The 24,741-nt window shown below is 49.4% G+C and overlaps 1 protein-coding gene across 5 annotated transcripts; it reads left to right on the top strand.

Annotated features, from left to right (window-relative positions):
- The first annotated feature begins 196 nt into the window (after positions 1 to 196).
- Positions 197 to 24,741, top strand: NT5DC2 (5'-nucleotidase domain containing 2). 5 transcript variants are annotated; one of them, XM_046900198.1, is made up of 16 exons: positions 1,705 to 2,080; positions 2,538 to 2,611; positions 3,469 to 3,597; positions 3,991 to 4,175; positions 4,956 to 5,030; positions 6,702 to 6,757; positions 8,442 to 8,535; positions 12,637 to 12,765; positions 16,641 to 16,701; positions 17,342 to 17,444; positions 17,900 to 18,001; positions 19,018 to 19,099; positions 22,200 to 22,286; positions 23,176 to 23,316; positions 23,568 to 23,632; positions 24,394 to 24,741. In XM_046900198.1, exons 3-16 carry the CDS (start codon positions 3,549 to 3,551, stop codon positions 24,653 to 24,655), a joined length of 1,491 nt encoding a protein of 496 aa, XP_046756154.1. In that variant the 5' UTR covers positions 1,705 to 2,080; positions 2,538 to 2,611; positions 3,469 to 3,548; the 3' UTR covers positions 24,656 to 24,741. The 5 variants fall into 5 exon arrangements, with proteins under 5 accessions (XP_414247.4, XP_046756154.1, XP_046756155.1 ...); XM_046900199.1 differs by having other exon boundaries at positions 1,705 to 2,170; XM_046900197.1 differs by lacking the exon at positions 3,469 to 3,597 and having other exon boundaries at positions 1,705 to 2,033.

The raw sequence follows: 24,741 nt of genomic DNA, 5'->3' as shown, positions 1-24,741 counted from the left end.
GCGCCCGCCTCTGATTGGCCGCGGCGGCTCTGGGGGCGGGGCCGCGCCGAGGGGCCGCCGCCCGCCCCGCCCGGCACCGCCCCGGGCCCCTCAGCCGAGGCGGGGCGCGGCGGCCCAGGCCCGGCCCCCTCGCGCGGCGCGGCGGGGATTGGCCGCCCGGTCGGTGCCGCCGCCGCGGGCGGCCGGGGCTGGCTTCGTAGCGCGACCCGCGCCGCTTCGGCCCCGGCCGTGCCCTGAGGCCGCTCCGTCCGTCCGGGCCATGGCGGCGCTGGGCATCGCGGCGCTGCGGAGGGGCGGCGGCGCGGCCCCCCGGCTCCTCGCCGTCGCCGTGTCGTGTCACGGCTGCCGCGCCAGGAGCGGCTCCGGCCCCGCGGACGGCGGCCACGGACAGCCCCGGGAGCCGCTGCCCGGCGGCAGAGCGCGGCGCGGCGCCGAGCCCGGCCCCGTAGCGGGCGGCCAGCCCGCCCCGTCCGAGGGCGCCGACACCCGGAGCTACCTGTGGGCCAGGTACCACGAGATGAAGAAGCTGGTCTACGGTAAGGGCCGCGCCCCGCCCTGCCGGAGCTCCCCTCCTTTGTCCGCTCCGTGCCCCGCCGGAGCGTGGCTCCGTGGCGGCGGGAACGTGGCCGTGCGCTCCGTCCGCCCCCTCCCGCCGTGGGGTCCCTCAGCCGCTCCCGGCCGGGAGGAAACCCATCCCTGTCGGCTGATGTGCCCGTGTGCACGACGGGGCTGCGGGCTTCGGGGCTGCGGCGGGTGGGATCTCAGCCGCGTTAAGCCCCGTAAAGGCGTGGAACAATGGCTTGCGTGGCATAAGGGCTGAGAACTTTTTTCCTGCAGGTTTCTGGACTCCTGGAATTCCGAAAGGAAGCAGCGCAGAGAGCTGGGAAGCGTCGCTTTGCCGTTAAATAGCTCTCTGTTCGCTTTCCCTCTCCAGCCCTTAGATAAACAGAAGCAGCCGCGGGGTCTGGAAGAGCCGTCTTGTAGTTCTGAGATCGGCAGCTTCTGTCACTGCTGCCTCCCCCAGCGCAGCGCCCGAGACCTGGCACAGGGCATGGAGCGCTCAGGGAGCCTCAGGAGAGGAGTTGGTGTGCGCTCCTGGGCCCGGCGCTGAGTTACCTCCAGAGCTAAATGCGAGATGGGGATGGCGAGGGTCGGAGCGGAGGCACGGGTTGGCCCACGTTGGGTTTTGTTGGTGGTGGTACAGCGGAACTGAGTTGGGCCTTTGTTCTCCGTTTGTAGCTGTGATGTTAAAGCCGACGGCTGTGGTTGCGCTGTGGGCATCGCCCGTAAGGGTTTGGGAGTACCACCTGTGCTTGCTGTGCTGCCTTCTGCCCTCTGCCCTGAGCACCGCACGGCCGCATGCTGGGGGAGCGATGCTGAGCGGGGCTGTCGGTGTTTGGGTTGATGGTATCTGAGGTGTTGAGGAAGGCTGATAAGGCGCTGTTTGTAATGAGCCCCCAGAATCCTGCAGCGTAGGAAATGCACAGCCCTGGAACACAGCGGATCTGGAAAACAAGCGAAGGTTTGGCCGTAAGGAGATGTGTGTGTTCAGCGTTGCATCCCTAGAGCGTGTAGCTGCAATACGTCGGCTGTTTGGGGAACCCTTGGCAGAACTTCTGGCTTCTTGCCTCTGTGTGACAAGTGTGAGTGTGGCTCGGAGAGAGGAGCCCTGAGCTGTGTGAGCACACGCCTCTCCCTGCGCTCACACTTCGCGGGTGCAGCGCTGAGTAAGCAGTGCTGCCTCCCTTCCTGGTGGGTGCTCAGACAGAGAGGCTGTGATTGTAGCTCAGTTTTGACAACTAAAGCTGGTTTCGATTTTGCTTCTGTTTTTTCTTTTTTTTTTTTTTTCTTGCTGTAATTTATTCATCCCGCCCAGCAATCCCGCTTTGCAGAGCAAAAAGCAAAAGCTGCTGTTCTTGGAGAAGAGGCATCCGCACTGTGCTCTGCTCAGCTGATAGGAGGAGTCGGTGCAGCAGCAGCTCTGTGGATGCAGTCTTTGCAGGACGCTGCACATCGGTGTCGATGTGTGCCAGGCATGCAGCAGCGGCTCTTCTTTCTCCTTGGGGACTTTGAGGCTGCCGTGAGTTCGAGGCGGTGGGTGGCAGTGGGCCGGGGAAGCCGTGGGCTTCTGTTGGTAGCAGCAGTGCGTGGTAGAAAGCACAGCAAGGAGGTGAGCGTCTGCACGGCGCTCCGGGAAGCGTCTGTAAGGGAACGTGCCACATGTGAGGCAATGATGATGAGAAAGCATTTTGGCTGGCATACGCATCTTCCCTTGGCCTTTAGGAGGCCGGAGGGAACGCGCTGTGTAAGCTGGGGACAAAATGTCTGAGAGGAGGAGAGCTGTGTGGGGGGGTGGGCAGCCGTGCAGCACTGCCCCTGCCCTCAGCGTGGCACAGCACAGCCACTGCTCTGCTTCTGGGCTCCCTTCATCCCCTCGCCTTACAAAATCACACCGGTTCCCATGGATTTTATTAACTGCGTTTTTGCAGCTGGCTTTTTACATTTTATTTCTTTTTTTTTTCTTTTTTTAATCTAAGTAAGCCTCACATCTATAAAAGGCGTATCGTGCTGCTCGGACTGTCAGGATGTGTTGTCCCAAACACGGTGAATGGTGAGTGTTGATCTCTGTAGGGATATGGCAGCTGCAGCGGGGTGCATTCGCCGTTACAATTCTCCTCCCTTTAGGAGAGGAAAGCAGTTCTGTGTTCACTTCTTTAGGTTAACACTTGCACATGTACTGGGTGCGCCAACCCAGGCAAAGTCTTAATGGAAAAATGGCTGGTGGCACTCTGATCGTAGATTCAGATGAGATAGTGGGAAAGCCCTAAGGAACTGACACGGCTTCTCACTAAAAGCCAAAAGTTAAGGTAGGAAGGGGGAAAAAAGCACTGCCTGCTGACGCTGGGTAGCATCAGGAACACATCGGTGCTTTTGCCATCGTTCTGAGAGAACATTACCTGTCCTCATGTGGGGGGGAACATCTCCATCCCTCAGTGTGGATGTGATGAGGGATCCTGCTGTAGGGAGAGTTCTACTGCTCTTCTCTTGCAAAGGGCAGCTCTCATGGAGTGGGAAGCAGAAGTGGACAGGCCTGCTCCTGGCTCTGCTCCTGGCTCTGCTCCTGGCTCTGCTGTGGCTCTCACAAGCAGAAGCCCTGTTCTGGAGTGACAAACCGCAGCAGCTGACCTATTCCCACAGCTGTTTATCAGCAGAGCGCAGATTACTTGTTGCTATCAGCACTACACGCTCCCAGAGCGTGGCTTCATGGCGCGGGGTGTTTGGTGTTTGTTTTGTTTTAGGTTGTTTGTTGTTTATATATATAGATATGTTATAGATATATATATGTTTGTGTGTGTGTATATAAATGTGTATATATATATATGTGTGTGTGTGTATATATATATACGTGTGTATACACACATAGTTGATGCTTGTACACAACTTTGTTCCGTTCTGCTCCTAAAAAAGGAAATAAAGATGCCTGAGGGGCTGCTCCGTGGGGGCTGCCTGCCTCTGTGGGAAACAAATGCCCACAGGTCACTGAGGTAATGCAGGCCCTCCGAGGAGGGGAGCTCTCCTGCCCGCCTTGCTCAGGAGGTGAGGGATGTGTGCGCTTCCCTGCTGTGCTCTGCAGCTGCCCTGCCAGTCGGTGAGCTGTGCTGGGCTGCACATCTGCTACTTCAGACCGCTGGGTCTGCTTTGCTCTGCGTAGACCAGAGCCGAGGGAGGGGTGTTGTTTGGTCTCCCTGCCTGCTGCGGTGCTGTGCAGCCGCGCTGCTCAGACGTTAGCACGGTTGCTGACGCAGGCAGAGGTTGCACAGTGCATTTCCCCATGGGGAAGTTTGTCTGAGGCGGTCAGCAGCCCTTGGCAGTGCTGTGCTCTGTGGCTGCTGCCGTGTGGCACCTTGGCTGCCTGCCCACAAGGAAAGCTTGAAATGGTGGTGGTCCTCTGGGTTTCTCTAATCTCTGCCCCCTTCTCTTCTCTCTCAGATCTCCTTCCACCAGGAGTCTGCAATCTCCTCAACCCGGCGGCTATCTATGCCAACAACGAGATCAGCCTGGGAGATGTTGAGATATATGGCTTTGACTACGACTACACGTTAGCACAGTATTCTAACTTACTGCACTCCATGATTTTCAACACTGCCAGAGACATCCTCATAGAACAGTTCAAGGTAACGGTGCGCTGAGGATTTCCCTTCAGTTAATCCCATTCCTCTTTGCAGTGCCCCAGATGTGCTTGTCAAATGCAGCACTGTGCACATGTGGCACTGTTGGCTTGTTTGTTTTTCTTTTAACATAAATTCCACGTTTCAGTTTTTGATTGCGGAACATTTTGTCTGTATCTGGAATTAATTTCCTGTTGAACCATTTACCAAGCTCTGCATTCCTGAGGTTTTGTAAATACGGAGTGGGATCTTTAGTCTGGAAATAACCTGCTCTCTTTTCCCTGGCTCTGGAAGAGGTGCCTACAGGCTTCCAGCTTTGGGGTACACATCAGGAATAAGTGTGAGCTGTGGGCCAGCAGTGAAGGGGTGCAGGACTTGGCACGTGCAGATCAACGTGGGTGATGCTGCGTGGCACGCCTGGTAACGGACACCCTGTTTGCAATAGGCTCCGTGCATTTTCTTCCAGTCATGTCTTTCTTTTTAGAGGGACTCTGCAGCGCCGCTGCTTTGCCAAATGTACACACTGAATGGAGCTTACTGGAAGTCCGTACTGCCTGAATGGATCGGTTGGGTTTTTGTTAGTGTCCCTTAAATGAGAGCAGCTATTTTGGGGGTTCCATTCATCCGCTTTTCTTTACTGAGGGGCAGAACAAAGTGCACGTGTCCCTCGATTGGTTTATGCCTGGGGTGAGAAGACTGGTAGTCCTAAGCCAGCTCATCAGGTGAAATGCTTTTGTTGACAATCAATGCCTATAGCTTTTAAAATATTGCTGTCTGTCTTCCTAGTATCCAGAAGGGCTTGGGAAGTATGACTACATTCCAGGGTTTGCAATACGTGGGCTTCACTACGATGTACAAAAGGTAAAGCTGTATAAAGTTCAACCTCCCGGGCTTTGTCATTCATCATGTTGTATTTTAAGTAGAAATACTTTCTGGTGTTGCTTACAGTAACGTTGATCAGCAGACTGTCAGTGAAACGCACAGTCCAGGTGGCTGTGCCTTCCATTGCATACATTCTTCTTGTTTACAAATGTTGCAGGGCTGAGATGTCCTTTGTGTTTGCGTAGCCTGCAGCAGAGTGGGCCAGGCTAGCAAAAGGTCTTTGGCAAACAGCTCTGCCAATTTAAAAAGTTAGTTATTTCCACAAACTAACTAATTAAAAGCCCAGCTTGTTTGCTCGATCATTACTATCTTTTAGCACATTTAAATCCTGTGTCTCCAGTAAGTACTTGCCAGGAACAGTTATGTCTTACCCTAATAATAGAAGTGACTTGTCAGGAGAATGCTTTAGGAAGCCTTCCCCACCCCACCCCCCCATCCGAATAATAGGACTGCCTGGAAAAAGATCCAAGCTACTTGAGATGCATGCTTCTTCAGAGTGCAGGCAAGCAGAGCACAAGCTTTAAACCTTTTTCAGCGCTTTGGACCCCTTCCATGAAAGCCTGCTGCCCAGTGATGTCATCCAGGCAGTCAGGTGGGAGCACAGCAAAGTTAACCTATGAGAAACTCCTTCTGTGTTTAAATCTGTGGCTGATGTGTGAGGGAGCTCAGAGGCAGCTGGCCTGGCCAAGCAAAGTGCCCTTTCAGTGAGTACAGGGTGAGAACTGCCCTTCTTTTGGGATCAGAATTTGCAAAGCACATGAAAAACTGGGTAGTGCCTGTCTGAGTGCATCTTCCAGCAGGTTTACCTGCAATCCATGTAGGAGGTCTGCCTGCAGGTAACACGCTGCACCTGTGTGGTGTAGTGTGGTGATGAAAGAGTGCACCTGAAGGTTGTGAGTGCTCTGTGGAATGGGTTACCTTGCACTGTAGGAGCAGGACAAGGGATTCAAAGCTGTGTTCTGATTTTATTTGCAGAGTGGTGCTGGGTTGGAATGCTTTCTGTGTGCTGAGAGCTTGAGTTATGCTTCCAGGATGATGGATGAGCAGGAGGTGACTCATGAGTGAGGCAGTATAGAGAGCTCCAAGAGAGCTCTGATGTTACGAGCCCGGTGTGCTTGTGAGCATCCTAGCTTACGTTTGTGTTGGGGAGGGGGAGAAGTGTTGCAGGGGAGCATTCCTGTGTAAGGGAGATGACTGGATGCAGCTGTGCTCAAAGCCAGAGCTTGCCCCCTTAGTTCTGCTTCAGATAAACGAGATGAGAAATTGATCTCCAGAGAACACAAAGCCCCTTTGGAATGTGTATGCTTCTGGAAAAGATAAGAGACTTTGAGTTACAGAAACACTGTCCTCTCCCTTTCTTTTTCAGCTCCATCCCTGTCCACCAACTCGAGAACACAGCAGGCAGTGGTGTTTTGGCTCACAGGAAGATGGGCCTTTGCCAGAGGGGCTTATAAAAAGTCACAGTGTTGATAAGTGTGTGTAGAAGTGTCCAGGGAGTAGGTGTAGCTTTAAGTACATAGGTGTGGGATATTTGCATTGAATTCTGTTTTCTAAACATCATTTCTTTAGAGTTTGAAACTTAAACATGGTTTTGGCGTATTCCTGCTGAGTTCTCATGGTAAATACCTGTCCTTTGTTCCCTTCTCACAGAGTCTTCTGATGAAGATCGATGCTTTCCATTATGTCCAGCTTGGGACAGCATATAGGTCTGTCAGTTCTGAACATTATTTTCTAAATGCCTTTATATGCAGATTACTGTATCTGAGTAACCACAATTCATGGTGCATATGGGCTTTTTTTTTTTCCCTTTGAGCAGAGCACAGTCTTGTCTGGCTCATCCTGTTTCCACTTGCTTCAGATGCTTACCAGGCATATAATTGCGGGGAGTTTTTTTCTCAAGGATTTCAAGCCAAGTGTGTGGGAAGACCTGGAGCTTTTTGTAATACTTAATAATCCAGCTGATCATGTCTCTGTGTGATCTGAGCTGCAGCTACAGCGTGCCTGTGCTCACACATGAGTAAACAGCACACCCAGGGAAGGCCTGCAGTGCACGTGGTCCACGTCTGCGCCTACCTGCTCCAAGCAGGAGCACATCCCAGCAGCGGTACGCCTTGGCTTGTCACACAGCTAAGAGGAACGTGGTCTGGACGTGCAAATAAACTCAAAAGTTTCACTAATGTAATGATTCATCAGAACCTGGGCCTAGTAGGAGGCTTAGGTTGCCCTGTTTTTCCTTCTCTTCCATTGTGTGCGTTGCTGTAAGTGGCCAAACTGAGAGCAAAGGGATTGCTTTCATGTGCTGCGTCCAAGAAGGTACAAGGCTGGAAACTGAGAGGAGGCCCAGCACCAATGGGGGTACTGACCAATGAGGGAAGTGGGGTTGGTGCATAAGAAGTAGCAATGCACAGATATCTACAGCAGTGCTGCTGTAAATCTGTGTTGAATTTACTGAGCGTGGAAACCATTGGCTTTCATTTGAACTCTGCCCTTTTGCTGTTATGCTTCAGTTACAGAAAATACTCTAAGAATATTAAGAAGGGAATTTCATAACCAGAGAGAATTGGCTTCTTTGAGTGTTTTTGTTTGAGGGGGAGGGGGTTGGTACTGCCACATGTTTTACTGTAGTTTCACAAAGAGATTTCCAAGGGGAGGGGAAAAAAAAAGGTAAGTGTTTTTTCCTAGTGGTCTTCTGTAAGTGTCCTTTGCAAAGCATCTTTTTTCTAAACTGCCCTTTGCTTTTGAGGAAAGCTTAGGCAACTTTTAGTTTCTTAGAGGTTGTGCATTGATAGGATATGTAAAGAGAAAGTTGCTGACTGCCTGAGTAAACAGCCATCACCAATTGTGCAAGAGGCAAAGCCTCCGGCAGCCAGAAAATCTGTTCAGGGACAGCACAGCTTGTAGGCCTGGCTGTGGTTACAGTATTCTGGGGGAAGAACAATTCCTGTTGAATATTCTGTTAGCAAAGGGCTGACTTTGCTCAGGAAAACTGAACGGTGGGTTTATCATTTAGTGGTGACAAACTTCGTGGAAGCAACCTTTCCAAAGCTGGACAGCTGGTGCTCCCAGAGTTGGGTGGTGGGGGCTGTTTGATGGGGCTGTTTGATGGAGCAGTCCCACGAGCAGACTGATGGCATACAGAGGGAAAACCTCTGTCTGAACTCTGCTGGAATGTGGATAAAACCCCTCAATTAAGTTAAAGGAGCAGGCAAGGTATTTGAAAAATGTCAGGGTAAGGTTATGTGAATCCAAAGGATCGTGTTCCTGTCAGGCTTCCTTTTGTGCAAGAGAAATGTGTGAGTTTTAAAACGAGCCTGTCCGTCCCCACTTTCCTTCCTCTGCAGTCTGTAGTGCAGGCTGGCGATTATTGACACACTGCTGGTTTTTGTGCAGGGGGCTCAAACCAGTGCCTGATGAAGAGGTAATCGAGCTGTATGGAGGTACGCAGCACATCCCCCTGTATCAGATGAGCGACTTCTACGGCAAGGTATTGTAAGCCCGTGACTGCTGTGATGCAGAAGCTCTTTTAGTGGATAGGAAAACAGTGCATTGTGTGAGCGTATAAATAACCCCAGCCTCCCTTGGAGGTAGTGAGCTGCAGTGTGTGTGTTTTTGTTCCAGTGGGAATTCGCCCCAGAGGTTATTTAGCAGTTTAACATGTGAAAGCCATCTGCAAAGCATTTCTGAACACCGGGGCTATTGGCCTGGAGCTGAATGGCTCTGGAGACTGATAGGAAAATGTTCCCTGCTTGTTCTTTTGCCAAATCCTCCTCCCAAGCTACCAGGACAGCCCTGCAGGGATGGTGTTTGCACAGAGCAGTGGGGGAAGGGTCTGTGTGTGTGTGTGTGTGTGTGTGTGTGTGTGTGTAGCAGCAGAGTGCCTGCAGTGCGTTTAAGTCTGATTTGGTATAGGGTTTTCTTTTTCCTTCATGAAAGGGGTCCCTGCTACAACCCTTCAGACCTCTTCAGTGGACTTTGTAGGGTTGGCATCCTCTGGTTGCCTGAACTAGAGGAGGTTAGGGGAGAGATTTTCTTCCACAAATGCCTGATGTGGTTCTATGGGCTAGCAGGGCCATTCACATCCCTTTCCCCCCAGACTTGCTTTGTTTCTTGACCTTTGTTAGTTCAGTGGCCTATGGGGAAGCTGGAAGAAGAGCAGGCTTCCTCTGCTAAATACCGCCCTGAGTCTGCAGTCTGAAGCCTCCAGCAGTGTCACTACTTGATTTCTCTCTCTTGGGAACAATTAATCTGAGCAGTTGCATTCTGGATGAGTATATTCTCTGTTTATAGCTCAGCGTCGTTTCCGGTTTTGAAATATAATCTTTCTGTTCAGGATTTGATATCTGTCCATAAAGCACACTCAGTTATCCTCCTGCTGTACTGCCCTCCTCTCTCCTGACAAACTGGGATGATTTAACCCTTCTTAAATAACCACAAGCATGCAGTCTGCTTCAAGCTGTGAGCTTTTGCAGGACCAGGTGCCTTTCTGTGCTCTGCAGGTATCACAGCAGTTATGCGTTGTCTTCAGTCCTGTAGTTTGTGCTGGGCAGTCACACTGTGCTTTCACAAGTGGTTATTCCAAAAGGAGTCCAGGTTAGAGTGAGACCTGCAGTGCTGATGGTCATGTGCATCTCTGGGAGATGGTTCACGTCAGGGAAATGCCATCCCACCTGATGTTATAGCTTGCTGGTTTGATCATTCCTGTCATTAGAGTTGGAAGAGGCCTTGCTGTTCATCTGGTCCAACTCCCTTGCAATGAGCAGAGACACCTACAGGTAGATGATGTTGCTCAGAGCCAAGTCCAGCCTGACCTTGATTTTCTCCAAGGACAAGGCAGTCATCACCTCTCCGGACAGCCTCTGCCAGTGCTTCACCACCTCTATCTCAAAAAAAAAAAAAAAAAAAAAAAAAAAAAGAACCTTTTTTCCTTATATCCGATCTAAATATCCGATCTAAATCTCCCCACTTAAGTTTGAAACCATTTCCCCTTGTCCTGTCACAACAGACCCAGCTAAAGGGTGTGTGCCCTTCTTTCTTACAGCCCCTTTAGATACTGAAGGCTGCTCTCAGGTCACCCCACTGTCTTCTCTTCTCCATCTGCACAGCCCCAGCTCTCAGCCTGTCCTCACAGGGAGGTGCTCCCATCCCTTGGGTCATTTGTGGCCTTCCTCTGGACACTCCAACAGACCCACATCTGTCCTGTACTGAGGGCTCTCCATCTGGATGCAGCACTCCAGGTGAGGCCTCACAGCACAGAGCAGAGGGGCAGGATCAGCTCCCTGCCCTGCTGGCTGTGCTGCTTTGGATGCAGCCCAAGACACAGTTGGCTTTCTGGGCTGTGAGGGCACAGTGCTGGCCCGTGTACAGTTGCCACCCACCAGCACCCCCAGGTCTTTTCCAGCAGAGCTGTGCTCCATCCTTGCATGTCCCAGCTTGTACTGACAGTGGGGGTTGCCCCAACCCAGTTGCCAGACCTTGCACTTGGACTTGTTGAACCTCATGAAGTTCACCTGCGCCCACTACTCAAGGAACGGCTGCAAAGTCAGAGTCAAAGACAGACAAACAGTACTGATGTGATTGAAGCATGTTTGTATTCTCCGTTAAGGCTTTTCTTTTTCCTCTGTTTGCAGGAGTGTGTGGATAGCTGCTGGCATCCCAGCACCCGCAGTAGGTAGGAACAGATCTTGCCTAGGATTAGGCAGTGCAAGTAGCGTGCCTTTTACAGGCAGGACTAGTGTTAGTTAGCATGTAAGTAAGGTAGGGAACTTGTGAGCGTGGAAGAAGTGTACATGTCATTCTAAACCTGTGGTGCAGTTCTCATCTTGAATTACGTCAGGTTTTTTTCTGATATAATGAGGTCATAGCTGCCAAAGGGAGGGCGTGAGGACAGACTTACCTTGTAGGGTAATGGCACAAGGCACAGTAACTAAGTCAGAGTCAGTTAACTACCAGGTAATTCTTTGCAGTTAACACTGAATGTTTAACTGTCTCGTCTAAGCTTCAGGTCTTCAAAGGTTGGACAGGCAATTGCTCTGCTGAGTTCTGCTAAATCCTATACCTAGTGATTTGAATAGGAACTGCCTTGTGTGCATCCCTTTTGCTTCTCTCCCAGCATCCCTTAACAGTTCTGGGGAACGTTTGGGGAAAAGTTGTGATACGTATGAAGTGTTGATCTGCCTGTAATTAGCAGCAGGACGAGAAGGAATGGCCTCAATTTGTGCTGGGGAGATTCAGGTTGGAAAATAGGAAAAAATTTCTTCTCCAAAAGAGTGGTCAGGCATTGGAATGGGCTGCCCAGGAAGGTGGTGGAGTCACCATCCCTGGAGGTGTTCAAGGAAAGCGTAGATGTAGTCCTTAAGGACATGGTTTGGTGGCCTTGGGTGATGGGTTGATGGTTGGACGAGATGATCTTAGAGGTCTTTTACAACCTTAATGACTCTGTGACTGGACTTGATGTTCTTGAAGGTCTTTTCCACCCTAAACAGTTCTATGCTTCTATGGAGGAAAAAAAAAAAAAGATGGGGAACTATTTTCAGGAAATTTTGTTTTTCCTAGTAGGGTAAATGTTCCTTTAGCAAAACCACATCCAAATGGACAAAAATCTATTGAGATTCACAAAAATTATTTAGTAGCACCACCATGAGATACGAAGCCCAGACCAAAGGGTTGCTGTAGGTCAACTTGTCCTGTGCTGGATGGATGGGAATTGTGTAACCCTCAGCATGACGACATAGTTTTTGGTCACAATAAAATATTTTTTGTTGTTTCTTTGCCCTTTTGCATCTTCTGCCTTGTCCCCGGTTTGTGCTGCCTCAGTATTGCCTTCAGATCATGCAACACTAGTGCTGGCTGTTTTACCCTGACTGGTACAGACTGAATGGAGGGTGCTGTGGGTGTTGCATCCTGACAAGAAGTGTCATGTGTTTGGCACTAGGCAGCACGTGCCATCTGGCCACTCCACTCTGAGTACCCTCTGTGATCTCTTGGATGCTGCTTTCACGTCTGTCTTTTACATAGCTATAAAAAATGCCTTCTGATGTGGACTAGTATTACTCCAGAGAGTTGTGACTGCAGCCATCAGTCATGGGTTGCTCGAAGCTCACATGCACAGGCATGCCATGACTGGGTTGCCAGGCACCTCTGGCAGCTGGGTTCATTGAGAAGTCTGCTTCCAAGTTGCTTTTCACGTACAAGATCTTAATAAGTGTTCCCTTGGCAAATCTGGCATTTCGGTGACAAACGATAACATTGATTTTGGTTTACTGGTGAGAGTCGCTAGAGTCTTTTGCTTTATTGTATGGGATGGCTGATCTCTCTGGAGCAAAACTTGTCTGTTGATCTGCTGATAGGTGAATGGTTGATTGGCTATGAGAATAACAAATGTATGAAACAGCTGCAACCCTACCTAATGCAAGGTGAGTGACTGGGTCAGGATGCAATTGTCTGTTTCCCCTACATGTTTTTGTTGTCCCTTCCAAATGGTGCTGGGTGATAAGAGTTTGCTTTTTTGGATTTGCATTTTCTCTTTTTTTCTTAAACATTTTTTGTGCGATACATTTCTGTATTATTTTTTTATTTTGCTTTCTAGGGTCCTTCACTTAAACAATTTATGGACATCTTCTCTCTTCCTGAAATGACGCTGCTCTCGTCAGTCATTGATTACTTCATAACTCATGGCATTGAGTTTGACCAGGTCCATCTTTACAAGGATATATCTGTAAGTAAAACGTCAGCAGCCCGATAGCTCATACCACATCAGAGTTGCAAGCTCTCCTGAGCTTTCCAGAATACGTTAGGTCTGTGATTGCACTGCAGAGTTGGTGTTGCTGTATGTATCTCCTGTGGAAGTGTTTAGGCCAGTGAGGTTGAAGGTTCTCTGGAAAATATGCTACAAAGCTCAGTAAATGTCTTCTAGTTCTGCAAACTGGTAAGCTCTGTCTTCCTGTTAATATCTTATTTTTCAAAGAGGCTTTATCTGACCATATAGTTTGCTTTAGATAGAGTTTGTCTTGGAAAATCCTTCCCTTGCCTGCTCTGAAAATCCACCCCTTCACTTTGCATCTGCAGGACAGGCTGATCCTTTTGGGGATGTTTCTCTGTGCGTGCCTTTGACTTCTTTCAAGAGCCAGTTAGTCCAAGGTGCTGATTGTGCCCACCAACTTCACTCTCAGCATTTGAAGGATCTATATAAGATTATTACCACTGCTGGAGGATACTATTTAACTTCTTAGTTAATGCTATAAATGAGATGCAAGTGCTTGAAATTGCTGTCCTAGTTGACATTTGTTGACAGATGATGTGTCCCTGGTAGTTGAGCCCCACTTCATGCTTTTCTCCGTAGAGTGGGGCTTGGGGTTTGTACCTCGTGGGAGTGTTAGGCTCATCCTCTGGCAGCAGCCTGTACATACACTGTTCAGCCCTCTTGTGAGGGAAATGCTACATCTGTGCTGCTGCTTTTGTGATAAGGATCCACCTTGTCAGCTTTCTGCAGCCGAGGATTACTGCTTGTGTTCTGACCTGCTGTTGGTGCTTGATAAGAGCATGTCAGCCAGTTTCTCACAAAACCTGAACAGTTTTTGATTGTGGAGTGGGGAAAATGAGAAGAGGGTACACAGCTGACTCCAGAGGTCTTCTGTCAAGAGTGTCTTCTGAGCCTTCTTCTGAGGTCAGAAGCGATTTGTTCATAGCTGAGGCCTTGAGAGCAGGTGGGTGGTTGCCATAGCCTCTGCCTAGCAGTTTGTGCTCAAGCCCTCATTGTCCTTGCATCCCTTGCTGAGGGATGTGGTTGTTCCTGAAGGAGTGACTGAGGTAGGAAGAGAGGTGGGATACAATGGGAAATCTGTGCCAATGCCTGAAATTTTTACTGAAAAGATGGCAGCTGATTTGTACTCTTACCAGAGCAGCCTTTTTTTTTTTTTGCTTTTTGTTTGGTTTTTTTTTTTTTTGGACAGTGAGCATAAACAAACATTTTTGCAAAATGAATCCCCCTGCAGTGCAAGCACAAAGAAATGATTTGTGGACATGAGAACAGAGACCCTTCCATGCCTGCACAGGCAGATGTCCAAGCCTCATCTGCTACTATCACTCAGGCTTGCCGTGAGTTAAGACATGTCTGAACCTGATACTCTGCTGTAATTCTTGGTGGTGACTCTAATTGCAATGTTGTGTGTTTGGGAGTGAGCACCAGAGACACTGAGTCAAAAGTGCAGTCCCTAAGGCAGCAGTAAAGGCTGAAGCGGATGTGTAAAGCTGTGCTCCTGACGTACTGGTTTGGCTGCTTCATCTTGGAAAGTGAGAAAGCTTTCCTTGGAAGGAGTTTTTAAGTCCTGCAGAAAACGTACAGTTCTTCCCTTGCTCCTTTTGTTATTGCTGTTGGGATGGGGAAGAGTGCCTTGGAATCTCTTTCTGCTCTGCAAATGTAGTTTTGACGCAAATGCCAGGCATTGCTTGCTTTGACTGCCAGTGCTGGTCAAGATGAAGTTGTTTTCTTTTTAGTGCTCTCACTTGATGTTCAGTCTTATAGCTCAATATAGGGCAGTCTCTTGGGGAGTTAGAGTGTCCTCTGCTGCCTTTTTATCATTGAGATCCAAGTGACGAAAGGAGACTCCTCAAACTCTGCTTTGAAGAGGTGCCTCCTCCGCTTTCATTGTCCCCCACCTAAGATGTAAACTCAGTTTCTCTACCAGCTTTGAAGGAAATTAATTTTAGGCTGACTCGCAAGTTTCACCTGCATGGCAGCGAGAGCAGGTGATGGTGTGCTGTTGTGTGCACACGTTGCCCCCGCAGTGGCAGTAGTGAGTGTGGGCATGCAGTCTGAAGTCCCGGAGGAGTATACTTAGTGTAGCAGTGATTTAAGTGTCCTGGGGAAAGGCAGCCTCTGTTTATCAATCTAAATTCTCATGGATGAAAATAGTACCTCTAAACATGTGCAAACACTGCTAAATATGTTTGTGAAATGGCCCTGTGTATTTGGTATATCTCATTGGATGGAGACTTGTGAAAAATCTTAGTTGGGTGCGTCCAGAAATGCATTGCATCTTGGCCTCTTGCCTGGAAAATAGAGGATATTTGGATACCCTTAACAACGTTATTTTAGCTTGCCTCCGTCTTGAAAATTGGACAACTCTGTTTTGGCAAACAAACAAACAAACCCAACCTACCAGCACTCCTACTGGAAGCTTCTGTGCCCATTGGCTACCTGAGGCTGGGGCTGATAGCCTTCCCCGGCTCTTGGAAGCCAGGAATCACAGATGCTCACTTCTGTTGTTCACTTTTCTCACAATCCATGCTTTGGGTTATATTTGATAAAGCTTCCACAGGCATATGGAAGGAAGAAGAGCCAGCTAATGTCCGGGCCACTGAGATTTTGGGACAGTAAATGGTTTTGGAGTTGCAGCCTTGATAGCCTTGGTAGCAGTGCATTAACATGAGCTGGTTTCCAGGAGTAGGAAGGAAGTAGTGCTTTCCTAGAATCATGGAGTTGTAGTAGATCCTCAGTTGGAAGGGACTAGGATAGAGTCTTCTGGCTCTTCATGGGACCACCCAAAAATCAAACACTACATCTGGGAGCAGTGTCCAAATGCTTCCTGAGCTCCATCATCCACAAGGCCGCTCTTCACCCTCTCATCCCTCAGTCTATACATGTAGGCAGGGCTGTCCCACCCCAGGTGCAGAATCCGGCACTCGCTCTTGTTTAATTCCATGCAGCTGGAAATTGCCTAGCCCTCCTGTTTGTCAAGATCACTCTGCAAGGCCTCCATCCTCAAGGGAGCCAACAGCTCCTCCCAAGGTCATCCACAGACTTAGTTTGCTTTCAAGTCTTGCATCCCATAAATTGATGAAAAGATTAAAGAGAACTGACTCTAAAATGAAGCCCTATGGAACCTCACCAGTCACTGTCCACAAGACCGATGGAACCCCATTTGCTATAACCCTTTGAGCCTGGTCTGCCAGTCAGTTATTCACCCATCATGTTATTGTTTTGTCTAGCTGCATGCTGAACATCTTGTCCAGAGGGGTACTGTGAGAGACAGTACCAAAAGTCCAAAAAGATTTCATCAGCTGGCTTCCCTTTGTCAGTTAGGTGGGTAACCTTATCATAAAAGGAAATCAAGGTTGTTAAGCAGGATTTTTCCCTTGTTAACCTTTGTTGGCTGCGGCCAGTGACTCTGTTTTCAAGCATTTTCTGGTAACTCCCAACCAAATCTCCATAATTTTGCTGGTCGCTGAGATGATACTGATAAGCCTGTAATCATCAGGGCCTTCTTTCATGCCGTTTTTGAAAACTGGGCAATATTTTCCAGTTTTCAGTTGACTGAAACCTTTCCATGTTCCCAAGATCTGTTCCCAAATGGAAAGATTTTGAGGTTTCTCTCTTTATATTGTGTCAGCTTGGCCACTGTGTTCTTTTCACCATGTCAGTAAGCTTTGCTCAGCAGGATCCTCTACACTGATACCAAGCAGTACTACTTCATTCAGCAAGAAGGCAAGGTGTGTCATTAGTGTGTTCCTCCTCAGTGGTGGCAATAGGCTGGGAAGCAGGAATGCCATATATAAAACTGAAACTTTTTTTTTCTCGATCCTTTTCTTCAGGATGCTATTAGAGATGTTCATGTGAAAGGAGTGATGTACAAATGGATTGAAAAAGACATGGGTGAGTTAAGCAGAGCTCTGCTGCAAAATCCATTTTTGTGTCCTGTGCTTTGTGGCATTCTGCAAACGATTGCTGCATAGGTCCTACATAGGTCCTACATAGGTCTTGATTGTGGCATGCCTAAAGGCAGCCAAGGGTTAGAGTGGCATTAAGGACCAGTTGATATTTAGGGTCTGAGGGAGAATCGTGTTTTAACAGAGAAAACAGCTACATCATTGCTTTTGTGTCTGTTTTCCTTCTGCCTTTAAATAGGGGTTGGCAGTCCCTGGCATAGTGTGAACATTGCAAAGGCACTGTCTAGGAAGGCTGGGGAGACTTCCATTCAGAGTGGAAAGAGGCTCCTGATGTGATTGTGGCCTGGAGCAGCTATGACTTCCTATTTGGGATCAGCCCTCTTTCTTGCCAGCCTTTTCAGTTCCTCAGGCTCTCTCATTCCTCTAGATGGGATTGACGAGGATGAGGAAGGCTGTTTTATCACCATAGTGGTTCACTACCTGCCCCGTCTGAGATGGATCTAACTTGGTCCTTTTGCATCTCTGTTGGTTTAGGGGTCAGGTTTGGTTTTGTTTGATTTTTAAAGGAATGTGTTCATGACCTCTGCCAACGTTTCTTGATTGATGTCTGTTTTATTCCAATTTAGAACAGTACATTCTGCACGGTGATGAAATCTATGCTGTCCTAAACAGACTGGTGAACCACAAGAAGAAACTCTTCCTCATTACAAACAGTCCCTTTAGCTTTGTGTGAGTACCACCAACATGCACTGATGTGTCACCACAGCACAGCAAGAGCTTTGCAGTACGTTCTCTCATCCAAGCTAGAGAGTTTTGTGGCAGTAGTGATGAGAAGGCACTGTGGGGATCAGTTGTGGTGAACGTGGCACCCTGCTGCTCACTGTACACCACAGGCTTTCACTTTTCCAAGAAGCTGTGAAGCTGTGTCTGGCCACAGTGTTACGGAGCTGCCACTTTTATTACTTCCCTGGACTTCTTGTGGTAACAAGAGAAGGATGGGATGCCTGACATTGGTCATAGTGTTACAACAGCCCTGCATGCCATCAGGCAGCCTTGTGAGACTCTGGAAAATACTGTGCTTTCTTCTTTGTTGCTGAAATGAGGGTAGTTTTAGGACAGACTCTTGTGAAGTTGCAGTGTTGGGTGAATATGGTCTGTTAACTTTGCTGTTCCTTTCCCCCTAGGGACAAAGGAATGAAACACATGGTTGGCAAGAACTGGCGGGACTTATTCGACATGGTCATTGTGCAAGCTGACAAACCCAACTTCTTCACTGATCGGCGAAAGTATGTGCCCCAATGCAATACTGCAGTGCTGTGTGTGTTTTATGCCCCATTGTCTGCAGTGCACAGCTTCTCCTACCCTCCTGAAGAGCAGTTTATAGTTTTCTGTGTGTAACTTAGATCCAGTATGCCAGCAACCTTCCAGCGCTGTCTCAGGTACTCTCTGAGGCTTTTGTCTTGGTCAACAAAAAGCAACCAATCTGGGGATAAGTATCTCCTGAGTAATGCCAAACAGAAAGCGTGTTCCTAAAATTAGCTATCTTAAACCTCCAGAGTTACTTCATGGCCTGAGCTTAACTTAGATTTTCGAGGTATTAGTGTGCTTCAATCTTTAGAAAGAAAAAAGAAGTGGAACGGTATGTATGACAGCTGGCTGTTTCTTGGCAATAGGTCTTGAGAGTGTGCCAACATAATTCCTTTTCCTGTTCCTGAAAGCAATTATCTGTGGTTTTAGTTACTGAGTACGATGATGTTTTGTAACTGGTAGCTCTGGAAACCTTTGCACGTGGCAGCTGGGTTTTGTGATCAGCTAGGAGATGTCAAGGGACCAGATGATAGGCAGACCACCGTGCTTGCTTTGCATTTTTGTTTGTTGGTTTGGGGAACTTGTCCCTGCTTTGTTGCCTCCGCTTACGACTGACCAGGAATATATTCTATATTCAGCCCTCTAGGGAACCAACTGTTCTTTCCTCTTCCTTCCCCCACTCCCCAGACCACTAGCATAACCAGGAGTAAATCTGTATACTGAGCTGATTCGATAAGATTTCTCTCCATGGGATGTGGGTGAAGTGTCATAAGGATGCGGACTGGAGCTATAATGATCTAGGTCTTTTGGAGATAAAAATGTATGACTGCATGGTGCCTGAGGGCCATAATGAACTGGTGAGATGAACAGGGTTCTGACACAGGGAAATGAGTTTTCTGATTTGAATGTTGTAGTTGCTGGGTAATAGTCACTAAAAATCAAAAGTAGTTGAAATTTCCCCCCACCTCCCCCCTCTTTTCTTTTTTTTTCCCAGACCTTTTAGAAAACTGGATGATAATGGCTCACTGCAATGGGACAAAATAAACCAGCTGGAGAAAGGAAAGATCTACAAAGAGGTAAAGTGACCTGGGTGCATAAGAGAGATGAAGCGAGAGTCTGAAATCCTGGGGACTCACAGTACACCTGCACTCTTGGAAGTCACTGGAAGAGCCTGGAGATAGTAAGAAAACAGAAGAGTCTTCTTAGGCAGAGGGAGTGCTTTGAGAGATCACTTGTGGATGTTTGAAAAGTGAAAAATGGATCCTTGAGAAGAGCACCTGTAACGGAGGTAGAGGGCTATTGCAAGGAGGCATGCTCTAGGCTCTGTGTGCTGTGGTGGCTGGTGGCAGCCAGAGATGCCTTGTGGCCACGTGTAGAGAGGTCTCACTTGACCAGTGTGATCCCCTAAATGCTTTCAGTGTATCTCTTGGCACTTTGTGGAGCACTGCATTAGGATTTGCAAGCTTCTGAAAAGCCTTTCAGATGCCTGTGTTAGGATCAAGGGTCTTCCTGTACATCAGAAAACCCTGACAAGGCCTGCTGTACCTGTTAGCATATGATACACCAGCCTCTGAGCTGGTGAGAGATGATCCATGCCATGTGTAGAAAGAGGCTGCACTCTTGGCAACTGCAACTTGTTACAGTTGCAGGAGGCAGAGCTGAAACAAGGTGTGACAGCTGCCTGGTGAGAAAACCAGTCTGCCTCTCTGAAATGGTTTCCTATGCAGCTCCATGTGTGGGTGATGCTGCAGAATGGCATACTGCTGCATAGGGATGTATTTCACCCAGCCCAGGTGAGGGAGGAAGGGTCCACAGGGCAGGAGCCGGGCTTTCTGCTCAGGAGGATCTGTGCTGAGTTCTCTCTGCCAGGCTGTTTTTCCCCACTGCTGCCCAGTTTGTGTGAAAAGTGGCAAGTAGTGAAACATGCCCTGCATGTGTAGCTTTTCTGATGTCCCAGTCCTGAAACCTCTGTGCCTGAGGGGGTCCCAAGAGTGTGATTGTCCAGAACTGCCTGCAGTCTGATGTTTGTGCAGAGGTATTCCACATCTCACTCCAAGTTGTTCGCCACAAGATTGGGAGAGATGGCACAAAGCTGTCTGACTTAGTTGTATTGCTGCCTCAGTCTCTTTTGGCTGCACCTTTCTATAAAACTGAAGTTTTTTTAGCAATAGCAGGGACTGCTTTGCACATTTTGGAAGGGTGATCTTCCTAAGTGAGGAGAGGTTTCACATTGAGGTGGTTTGTGGAGGAGAAAGAAGGTTGATCAGAAAGGGTACAAAGCCTGGCTCTTCCCTTCCTGAAAGACATGGGTATCCAAAGGGTGGCTCCTGGTGAAGTTGCTGCCTTGGGGTGTTCTTGCAGCTGGTCTGTCCCCTGAGATAAAGTGGCCTCTGTCATTAGGACAGTTTGTTCCTGGTTTTGTGAGCTGTTGGATCCCACGGGAAGAATATGTTAGTGAGATTGCAGTCAAGTAGCTGTGCCCTGACCTGCACTAGAAAAGTAGGTCGTGTCCTGGAGTGCTGTTCAGAAGCCTCTGGCCTGTCCAGTGGGGCTGTCAAAGCACTATGCTACTGCACCCTGCCAAGAGCTTGGAGCTGGGAACACGCAAGCGGAGCCCATAGAAAGTCTTTTTCCCCGTGGGCAGGCTTTCTCAGTTGGTTAGCAGCTCCTTCAGAAGAGGTGCACCTCGGGCATGCTGAGTTAAATTCTACTCTTGATCACCTACATCTTGTGGCCACAGATTGCTGAACCAAATGAGTGCTGCGTTGGGGAAAGGAAAGGATGAGAGAAGACGGTGGGGTTTTGGGGTCCTCTCCAGTCCCATCTGGAGAGTCCCTCTCCCCCATCACATTAATCTGACTGCATGGGGATTGTTGCCTAAGTGTGGTTCTTGGGATGTAACCATATATTGTGGCAGTAGTCCATCCCATCTCCAGCATTTGTGGTTTCTGTCACAGCATGCTTCTGGGCAAGTGTCCCTCGCCATGGATCTTGCTGTGCCAGCACATCACTGCAGGCTCCTGAGGTGCCTTGCTCCTGCAAGGTTCACAGCTGCATGGCAGTTGTGCTGTGGGTGTCCCACATGAATGGGATCTTAGGGACTAGTAATTCTGCACTAGGGACTAGGAAGTTCAAATGATGGCCCTCCAATCCTGCCTGTTGTCTCTCTCCTTTCTGAAAAACATGGAGTTTTCTGTTTGTGGCACCTCTGAGCTCCCTCTCCTAGTCTGCAAGTTGAGGAGAGGAAGTCCCAGAAATGCAGAGGCCTGCCGGCCTTCACTCAGCAGTGAACAGTAGCATGCTGCCTGGCAGCAGAGATGGGCACAGGCTGGAGGTATTGCTGCTGAGCAGCCCGCAGGTTGGTGTGACTGCTGGTGCTGGCACCGATGGGGCCTTTTGCTTTCCTAGTGGGTTTTGTTTCCCCTGTGACTCATGTGGAAAACTTGTGTGGAGATGGGAATCCCTAAGGTCTCCTCTGTGTGCTGGCAGGATGTTTGGAAAGCCTTGAAAGCAGCTTTAGCTGGTGCTTTGGGGGTTGGTTTGTTTTACTTAGCTGCGAGTCTGCCCAAGCTGCTTGGCTTCATGGGTGGGGTAAGCAATTGCTGTGAACGCGTGGGTTTTAGTGCTTTGGTTGAGATGACAGTCAGTGATCTGAGAACAGCCTCAAGTGTTCCTTACTGACATCCTTGCTTGCTCCATCTTGCCCCCCATGCATCCTGTGAGGTGAAATCTTTGTCTTCTGAGCCCAGAGCACTTTGCCTTCCTTCTGTCCACCATTCAGCTTTTCTCATCTTGTCTCCAAGCTGCCTCCTTTTGTTGTCCATGTGCTCCCTTCAACTTGCTGTGTGCTAGGGCACAGGACTTCCTGACTTGCTTATTGGGGTATAAAGAGTTTCTGGCTTTTTCCGCAGCCTGAGGATGGCCAAGAGTTGTATAGGGAGTTGTCACATGGGAAGAGGAAGTGAGGTCAGATAGAGAAGGATAGAAGCCTTTGAATTTGGATGGTGGGTGAGTGAGCAGGTTAACATCTCCTGAGAGTGCTCACATCTACATGCCACGGTACAGTGACACGTCCAGCTGTGCTGACAGTGCTGCTGAGGTGGTTGCCCCGTTCCACACACTGAGGATGAAGATGTCTGGCCTGTACTCACTTTCCTATTCTCCTTTTACCTGCAGGGTAATCTCTTTGATTTTTTGAGGCTGACAGGTTGGCGTGGATCCAAGGTGCTCTACTTTGGTGACCATCTGTACAGTGATCTTGCGGTGAGTAAAAAGCTGCGCGTGCTGCTTCTGCGTGAACCCCAACAGGGCTTTAAGTGATGAGCACTGCGGTGTGTCAGGGGGGTCTGTCTGTGTCCAGGCTGAGCATTTTGGGCAGTCAGATATCCAGGAGGTGAGTGTGGCCAGACTTCTGCACATCTGGCATCACTGTGTATTTCAGAGTGAATCCCTGCTCTACTCTACAGGCCCAGATTGTCCCAGAATGCCTAAAACTGCTGGGGGGGGAGGAAGCCTAAAAGCAGATGATAGCAAGGTTGGAGCAAGCTTGTTAGAGTGCTGCTGAAGTGAGGAGAGAAGCAGAGCAAGCTGGTTATCTCCTTTGGTAAGAGGAGAGCAAGAGAGGCAGTGCTGTGGTCCTATTGAAGAGGAGGTGGTGCTGTGGCTGGTGAAGGATAGGAAAAGGCTGAGGAGGGAATGCAGCAAGGTGGCAGCAAGCCTGTGTGACTGTTGTGGTTGTGTTGGTCTGTAAGGCAGGGCCCTGCTCTGAGCATGCAGGTCTTGGCATACTGTGCTTAGCGCTCTAGGCTGTGGCTTTTGCGACGCTTTCCTGGACATAAGCATCCCACTCTGCTGTCACACAGATGGAAGCCATGCAGAAAGGGCACCTGAGGTACTTTCTGCCAGAAAAGAATGACTGTTGGTCTGTGAACTTGAGAGCAGTTCACGTGGAGCCCACGTTTCTAGATGCTTCTTGCAGCTGATCCTGGTGCCTGGGAGATGGGAGTTTTGGTGTGACCCAGAACGGACTGTTAGGATGGCTGTCCCCTGAGGATCTGCAGTGGGAACAGACCACTTTTCTTGGAAACAGGGTTGTGTTTGGTTTTCAGTCTTCATGTTGAACTCGCAGTTGTTTTTTCACCCCGACCTCTAGGACCTCATGCTGCGTCACGGCTGGAGGACTGGAGCCATAGTCCCTGAACTGGAGACAGAGATTCGGATCATAAACACAGAGCAGTACATGCACTCCCTGACCTGGCAGCAGGCTCTGACGGGGCTGCTGGAGAGGATGCAGGTAAAGAGCTCCTGTCTGAGCAGGGTGTGTAACATGCCTTCACCCAAGTCTGAGACATGGGACTGGTGTAGGAATCAGAGGATATCATAACTTTCCTGTGTTCTCAAAAAGCATCTTATTCTCCTCAAACAAAGTTGGTGCAGGGGCTTCGCAGGTGTGTGAGTTATGGGAAAACCCTGAGGGGACTGAGGGGGACTGGAGGTGTGGTTTACAGGGCTGATGTAACCTGGCACTTGCTGTTGTTTCTGCAGATGTATCAGGATGCGGAGTCAAAGCAGGTACTGCTGGAGTGGATGAAAGAGCGGCAGGAGATCAGGTCAGTGCATTGCCCTGCTTGCTCATGAGCTCTCAGGGGCCCTCAGGCCTGCACTGGTCTATTTGGTAACCTGTTTTTGGGAAGGTGCTGCTGTAGCTCTTGGCCAATGGCCCTCCCTGCTGCCTCATGTCTGTGCTGGGCTGCAGCAGTGCAGTCCCGCAGCAGGAGAGGTTGGACAGGTTGAATACAGGGTGGGAAAGGGGTTGTGGTGGTGTCAGCCTGTGCCAGGAGGGCATGTGGACTGGCTGCTGTGATTCCTGGCACTGCAGGCATTGCAGGTGGGTCCGCACCTGTAGCAGGCACAGCTTTGAGGAAGGCAGCGTGGTGAATGTTCCTTGTGGGCTCAGTGCACAAGGGTGGCCTGCCTCAGGCCTGAGTGGGAGGCTGATCCCGAAATATCCTGTGCGAGTGGAGTGGCCTGGGGTTGCAAAACTTTGGGGAGGAACCTGGGATCACACCACTGGACTTAGGAGGGCTGCTGCGAGCTGGAAAGGCATGGATTCTTATCTGAGTTGGCGTCGTTCATGCTGGGCCCAAGAGGGCTTTGTCCGCTGGTGCTGAGGCCAATGTTGTTTTGCAGTAATTGCCAAATTGCCAGTTGCCAAATATTGATGAGCACAGCTGTTGTGAGAGTCTTCTGGGAAGCCTGTGAGGCTGTGGAGTGCCTGGAGTGCGGATGACACTCACCGTGGCTCTCACTGGGCAGGCAGCAAGCCTGAGAAGTGCCTTTGATCTACAGAGCTCCGTCTTTTTTCCCCCAGGTCGCTGACAAAGAACCTGTTCAACCCCCAGTTTGGAAGCATCTTCCGCACCTTCCACAACCCCACGTACTTCTCACGCCGGCTGGTGCGGTTCTCTGATATCTACATGGCATCCATCAGTTGCCTGCTGAACTACGATGTGAATTTCACCTTCTACCCACGGCGCACCCCTCTGCAGCACGAGGCCCCACTCTGGATGGATCAGCTCTGCACAGGCTGCATGAAAACCCCCTTCCTGGAGGAGATGGTGCACATTCGGTGAAGGGCCGGCTATTCTGGCCAACAGAGCTAGTCTGTACATGTGGCCAGCAGCACCTCTGTGTACCACTAAAGGGTGTTTGACACTTA

Source organism: Gallus gallus, chromosome 12, assembly GCF_016699485.2.
Source record: "Gallus gallus isolate bGalGal1 chromosome 12, bGalGal1.mat.broiler.GRCg7b, whole genome shotgun sequence".
NCBI lineage: Eukaryota > Metazoa > Chordata > Aves > Galliformes > Phasianidae > Gallus > Gallus gallus.
This window is presented reverse-complemented; position numbering and strand designations above follow the sequence as displayed.

Bases quoted from the DNA above. Each gene is read 5' to 3' on its own strand.
- NT5DC2 (XM_414247.8), top strand. From the start codon at position 260: ATGGCGGCGCTGGGCATCGCGGCGCTGCGGAGGGGCGGCGGCGCGGCC. The intron at 4,176-4,955 runs GTAACGGTGCGC...CTGTCTTCCTAG, and splicing joins TCCTCATAGAACAGTTCAAG to TATCCAGAAGGGCTTGGGAA. The intron at 19,100-22,199 runs GTAAAGTGACCT...TTTTACCTGCAG, and splicing joins AAGGAAAGATCTACAAAGAG to GGTAATCTCTTTGATTTTTT.